At 59.0% G+C, this 6749-nt stretch overlaps 2 protein-coding genes across 2 annotated transcripts; both read left to right on the top strand.

Annotated features, from left to right (window-relative positions):
- Nucleotides 1–266: 266 nt before the first annotated feature.
- On the top strand, nt 267–2684 carry JKF63_06394 (uncharacterized protein; the record flags this gene model as incomplete). Its single annotated transcript, XM_067902344.1, has 1 exon — nt 267–2684. The coding sequence occupies one exon, from the start codon at nt 267–269 to the stop codon at nt 2682–2684; it is 2418 nt and encodes an 805-aa protein (XP_067759365.1).
- Nucleotides 2685–4177: 1493 nt separating this feature from the next.
- On the top strand, nt 4178–6670 carry JKF63_06393 (uncharacterized protein; the record flags this gene model as incomplete). Its single annotated transcript, XM_067902343.1, has 1 exon — nt 4178–6670. One exon carries the CDS (start codon nt 4178–4180, stop codon nt 6668–6670), a length of 2493 nt encoding a protein of 830 aa, XP_067759364.1.
- Between the last annotated feature and the right edge of the window lie 79 nt (nt 6671–6749).

Below are 6749 nucleotides of genomic sequence, written 5' to 3'. Positions count from 1 at the left end.
CACACACACACACACACAAAAAAGCAAAAAAAGCAAACAAAAACAGGCTCAAGAAGACGCGGGAGGTGCACGTGTGCAGCACCCCCTTCCCCTCCCACACTTTTTCTCCTCCTCTCCCCTCTCCCTGTTCCATCGCGTAGTCCTTCTCTGCTCTCCCTTCCACTTTTGTTCTGCTCGATCACAGCTTTAAGTTTTGATTTTTTGTGGTCGAATCAACATTTTATTTCTGTGAGGGAAAAAAAGCAAAAAAGAGAAAGAGAGGCATCATGTATCCAGAACGACGACCTTATGCGACAACCGTGCCGCATAGCGGGTACCGAGCGAAGCCGCTCGTTCCGCAGCCGCCGGCTACTGCACTGACGGTACTGCGCTCTCACGTTGGTTTCGATGACGTGCGGGGCTGCGGCAACGATGTTTTCCTCTCCCCCATACACACGGCGGCGGGGCATATTCGCGGGGATCTCAGCCGTCCGATGTCGTCGGCACTTTCGGCCACCATGCAGAAGTTGTTGCCTATCACAGACCGGAGCTCAAAGGAGGCCCTCGAGGCGGCGCGGCTGCAGCATCCTATTGAATGTGCATCTGTGATGTACCACGGGTGTCAGCAGGCCGCACTAAACGCCGAGCTGCGTGAGAGGGTGGAGGGATACAGCAAGCGCTGGTCCGCCCGCGTGGCGGAGCTGCAGGGGCTTCTCTCTGATCTCCCGACCGAGGGCGTGATCCACAACACGCACGCAGTGGAGAGCCTGCACTCGTACTTCACCACCTACCGATGCACAGAGGATCTCGAGATGTCCCCTGCTGAGGTGGTGAAGCAACACGCGCTGCGAACGCCGTTGCAGGAGACGGAAACCATAATTCAAATGCCAGTGGTTCAGGTAGACGCGATGCAGCGTGCGCTGGATGACCTGCTGCGATCGCCTTTGCTTTTGGCACCGCTGGACTCATATCTGAAGCAGCTGGGTTTACTGGACAATCTCGCTCAGCTGGTTTGGGTCGGCGACGCCGAGATGAAGGCGCGTGCGGCGAGAAAGTCGCTGTGTAAGAGGGCGTCTGCTCACACGGAGGAGACAGCGGACTCAACTAAGGACGCGGATTTGGCTGTGCAAGGGGAAACAGAGGCGGAGGGGGACGATGAGGAGGACATCTACCCCTCCCGCGCTGCCGTTGCCCTCCACGAGCGTCTGCACTACGACCCCGGCGATTACGCGCGACGGGAACTGAAGAAGTCTGAGGACGCTCTCCGTGAGTTGCAGGAGCGCGTGAAGACTGTCAAGCGTCAGAAGGAAGATGCCATCGAGGCCGCTGACCCACTCACGGCACTGCGCAACCTGCACGCACAGGTTGACTTCTCCAACGACTTGCTCCTCCTGTACAAGGCTCGCTTTGCACTCGTTGCGCTTCACTCTGAAGACACCCGGAGCTTCGGCCGAGATGTCGCTGACGTGATCGATGACGGCCGTCAAGCCGTCGAGGTGGTCCAAAGGTACGCCAAGGAGGCGCTGCCTACAGTGCAACATGACATCAATGCCGTGCAAGAGGCCATCCAGGAGACGCACGCGCAGATTGTCGACATGGAGGCCAGGGCGGCTGCTGCTGATGCGGGCGTCAAAACCCAACTGAGCATCATGGACAAGGCCAGCCGAGAGCTCTGGGAGGAGCTCAACAAGCAGCTCGCAAAGATCGCTGAGAAGGCGCGCGAGCGCAGCCGCTACGTACAGGAATCCATGTCGCGGCGAGAGCAACACGCCAAGGAGGAGGCGGCGATGCAAGCGAAACTAAAGGCGCAGTCAGACCACTGCGATTGCCTGCGCCACTGCGAGGAGGTGCTGATGCAGTGGGACCAAGCCGGCGATATGTACGGCAAGTTTGTGGATGCGTGCGTGCCAAAGCTGCTGAAGCACCTTGCTGCGGTGGAGGATGCTGACGCCGACCTCGCCCAGCGTGAGGCAGAGGAGTACGTGGGCCACTACGAACAGTTTGTGTACGCGGCAGAGGAGGCCAGAGCGAAACGATGTGCGCAGGTGGACCGCATGCGAATTCTGCAGCGCAGCACGCTACTGAACCAAGAGCGCGCGAATGACACAATGGACCCCGACACCAAAGCACACTCACAGCGTCTGGCCGACGTCTCACGCGAGCTGGAGGAGGTGGAGATGTACTTGAAGTACGTCTCGGACATGGAGGCAGACCGGAAGGCAGATGTGGACCCGGTGCTAAAGAACGTCCTGGTGCGACACGTGCAGGCCAACCTGCTCACATCTGGAGAGGATGTAGTCGAAAAATTCCTCCCCACGGCGGGTCTGCTGGAGGATGCGCCTGCTGCACGCGCAGTCGTCAACAGAGCACCCCCAGCCACTTCCGGCTCCGCCGTGAGGCGTCCTCAAAGCGCCAAGGCCGCTCCAGGAGAAGGGTCGTCCCACGAGGTCTCGCTTGTCGCAGCCACTGCAGCTGCTCCTCTCTCTGCCACGGTTGCTCATCCTTTCGTTACAGCCCGCTTGCTCGGGCTGGATCACGAGACGAACTGCCTCTCTGGGCAGAAGCAACTTGTGGAGCAGGAGATGAGGGCGGTGGAGGTGAAGAGGACGGGGTTGCGTCACAGCCGCGAGGCGCTGAATGCCATGGAGGGCAATTACAAGAACAGCCACCAAATTCGTACTCTCCTGGGTCTCGAGAGACGGTAAAGCCTGCGTGTGTACAAAACGCTGCTCGCCTCCCCCTCGCCCCTCTCCCCCTCCCTCCCTCTCTCGCCCCTCCCTCCCTCCCTCTCGTCCCCTCCCCCTTCCCCCCCTTTCTCTCTCGTCCCCTCCCCCCCTACACACACATACACACAGCGGCGCGAGGGATTACTCATTATTTCTCCTTTCCGCTTGAAAACACAAAAAAACAACAACAACTGCCTCTTTCTCGTTCCATTGTATTTTTATTTTTTTTTCTCGTTGTTCGTTCTGTCTTCCTCTACGCGCGCGTGTGTGTGTGTGTGTGCGCCTGAGCGACAGAAAGGGAAACATTGTTTTCTCTATCTTTGTCTCATCCCTTCTGATGTTTAGTTCGAACGAGGCGATTGCGCGCGAGTGAGTGTGTGTGTGTATATATACATAATTTTCGGGCGGGTAGAGTGAGTGATGGTCGGGGGTTTCGTGGTGCTGGTGAAAGGCGCGGCTACAGCCCAAAGAAGCAAGCCACTACCGGCTACGCGTGATCTGCATGCCACTGTGATGTACAGTACTCTCTTTTTCTTCGTCCTTTGTCCCTTCCCCTGTGTATATTTTTTTGTTTTGGCTTCCTTCTCTCTCTCTGTGTGTGTGTGGTGTGTGTGTGTGTGTGTGATCGGTATCATCAGTAGTCAACGATACCTTCATTGGGCCACAAAATCGTATACACGGGACAAGAGCTCCTCACAGAGTTGAGCACCACTGGAGTAGTGACGTGGCCATTCCCGCAGGGTTTAGTGCGCCAATACGGGCGCATCACTGCGACGGGTGCGCTCTCTCCACCTCTTCCCCCCAACATACCCATTGCGGCTCTTCACCTGGCCGACAGTGCGCTGTGAGCGGGCTGCCTTAGCAGTAGGGACACTCCTAAACACAGCAACGCGCGCCCATGTGGTCTCGCATACACCAACTCTGTGGCCGCTAGTCACGCTTGATGCGCACGGTTGCGTCCCTTCATCCTTGACCATCATCTCAACTTTCCTGACGTCGCCCGTTCCCGTTCCCGTTCCCGGACCTTCCTCTTCCCCCCCCCTTCTACTCCTTCGCCTCCTTCCCCACCCACTACAGGTCAGCACAGTCATACGAGCCGTCAACACGTGCCCAGCGTGCGCCTCGCTCTTCTCTTTTTTTTTCGTTTGTTTGTTTTGTAATTTTTGGGGAAAGGAGGGGGAGGAGAACAGATTAGGGCAATTCTTCCCAGCCAGCCAGCCAGCCAGCCAGCCCGCCCCCCCTCGCCCCCCTCGCCCCCACCGCCCCCACCGCCCCCACCGCCCCCACCGCCCCCGCGGACCCATTGATTGGCTGTAGTTGATTATATGTTTTGTTTGTCATATGTATACGACTTGTGAAATCTTTTGAACCGTGAGAGCACAAACGTATCATCATCTCTACGGCCCCTTCCCCTCCCTCCCCTTCCCCCCGGACACACACACACACACACACACACACACACACACACGCACATGGAGTATGAGCAGGTGGAGCGCGGCCGTCGCGTTGTTACGGATGCGATTACATCGCAGGATGTCAACGGCTATTATGACCTTTTATCTCCTCAGGTGCTACTTGTGACACACTTTCCCTACCCCCCTATCATCGCAGACAGCAATCTGCAAGGGGTGAGACGGTGGGTGCACAAGTCGGAGAAGCGGCATCTTACTGTTGTGGCCGCCGCCGCTGCTGCTGCTGCTGCTGCTGCTGGTGGTGGTGGTGGTGGCGCGGCAACTATCCCCGCCGCAGGTAGCAGGGGGTACGCCACTGCTTCTTTGAACACCCCCAGCAAGGCTTCTACCGCTTCTCCGGTCACCGTCGCTGGTGAGAGTGGTGTTCGGAGTCAGAGGCAGCGCGTTCGCGAGCTGCTGCGGCGTCAAGAGCAATGGAGGATCGCTGGGCAGCGGCGATATGAGGCGTTTCGCAAGCGCCGCGAGCGCACTCATCGCTGCGCCACCGGCGACGAGGTCGACGATGACGATGTAGGCGGTGCTGACGGTAGTGTCAGAGGTGGGAACGCTGATGCACTCGTTGAACAGGCAGCGTTGCCCCAGCAGGCGAAAACAGATGGACACGGGCGGGCAAGGTCCGCTGGTAGGACCATCCCTGTGCGCCACAACGCCTCCAAGAGTCCCGATAACCGCGTTCGAAGTGAAGCGTCCGCTGCAGCTGCGCGTGCTGCAGACGGTCTTCGCTGGTTCCAGCAGCAGCAACGGCAGACGCAGCCGTCGCAGCCCATTGCGCGGTCACACCAGCAGTGGTCGGCTGTAGGGTCGAGTGCTCCCACGTCCACCGATGCTTCCGCCGCAGCACACAAGAATCGTTTGTCGGACGGTAACCTGGTGCCGTACGAGGATGCTGTTACTATAACAGAGGGTCAGCTGCTTGTTTCGCACCGGCTCTTCGAGCTGTTGCACTGGGTGGCGTCCTCCGCCAGCAAGTCGGGTCCCACCGGCCAGATGGTTCCTGTAGAGGTCGACCTCCAGCTGCGCAAAGACATTCTACAAGAGGAGGAGGTATTGGTACCGCCACCAGTCCCGACAACGGAGCAGGAGGCGTACAGTCAGCTCGGTCGGCAGTTCACGGAGCGCAACCAGCCGCTGAGCTGCATGCGAGTTGTCTGGGGTGCCGAGAACCTTCTCTTCGAGGATAAAATTTTCTTTGACGACGGCCTCGCCGTGACGATACACCGCAGGATGTTGACCGTAGCGGAGGTGCTCGCCAAGTGGACGCCGGCTGTGCCGCCGTCTTCGCTGGCGCTCTGCGATATGTCGTCATCACCGCTGCCGCTGCGGCAGCGGCAGACGCGACTCTCAGAGAGGAAGGGCCGCAGGGCCTCTCTCCCTCCAGGGAAAGCGGGTGGTTCCGCCGTGAATGCTCGGGGACTCGCTGTGGGACGCCCAGAACAGGTGTACCACGCTGTTGAGGCTTTTTACAAGCCGATAGCTTCCCGCGTCGACACACGCAATGATGTGTGGCCGCTCCTCGACTTCTCCTTCGTGGAGGCGACGGAGCCGGCGGCACTGCTGCGAGCGACGCCTGTCTCGGGACGTGTGCACGTCAACCAGGTACCTCGTGCTGTCCTTGACCCCCAGGCTATCCAGGGGGTCTTCCTGAACAAAGAGAGCGATCCCAGCAAAGCCGACAAGTCTGTCTCGAAACGCACGCTCATCAAGGCGCGTAACAAACATGGTGAGGAGGAGGCGTACGAATTCCAAACGCAGAAGCGGCGTTTCTCTTTCAACAGCAACGACGACGGCGTTGCTGGGGGCGGCGATGGGGACGAGTTCGGCACGAGCGGTACCACAGGTTCCCGGCAGCGCAACAAGAATGGTACAACAAACGGCTTCCGTCCGGAAAGGTACGATGCGTCGTGCGTTCGAATATCGGGCTGCCACCTGCATGCAAAAATGGAGCAGCTGCTGCCAGTGTTGCGCCGTCTCGTTGCAAACTGTTTTCTCACGTTGCACACTCTGGATATGAGCCAGAACGGTATTTCTTCTCTGACGGACTTAAGCTTGCTGCCGTTGGAAAACTTGCGGTTGCATGGCAATGCCATCGCTGACTGGCGTGTCGTTGAGACGCGCATCGCACCGCTGCCATACCTTTCCATCCTCACTCTGCACGGCAACCCGATTGCGGAGGAGACGGGTCTAGGTGATACCGTCGGTTGCAGTGGCAAGGCTGTCGCACAGGATTCGAACGGCGCGGACATTCACAGCAACGCAAGCCGTGATGGTCGAGCCGCTGGGGACTCCAACTACTGGAGGCGACTGCTGGCGCTGCTTCTAGGCAACCCGGCTCGCGTGGTGCCGCTGCGGCAGGTGGACTTCGTCACGCTCACAGGACTGGAGTACAACATTGCGGGCGCTTACGAGATGTTTACAACGGGTCGGTCCGGCGTGTTAGCCAAGGCGCGCTCGGCTGTGGGAATGGGCAGCGGCTGCACCCAGAAGGTGCGATGAGGTTGGCCTTGTCGAGGAGTGCTTATACGGTGCACGTCTGTGGGTGGGGGGGCTTACATCATGGTCAGGGAAGGGGGAG

The sequence above is a fragment of the Porcisia hertigi genome, chromosome 7, assembly GCF_017918235.1.
Source record: "Porcisia hertigi strain C119 chromosome 7, whole genome shotgun sequence".
Lineage (NCBI taxonomy): Eukaryota > Euglenozoa > Kinetoplastea > Trypanosomatida > Trypanosomatidae > Porcisia > Porcisia hertigi.
The sequence above is the reverse complement of the archived record's forward strand: the minus strand, read 5'-3'. Positions and strand labels throughout refer to the sequence as shown.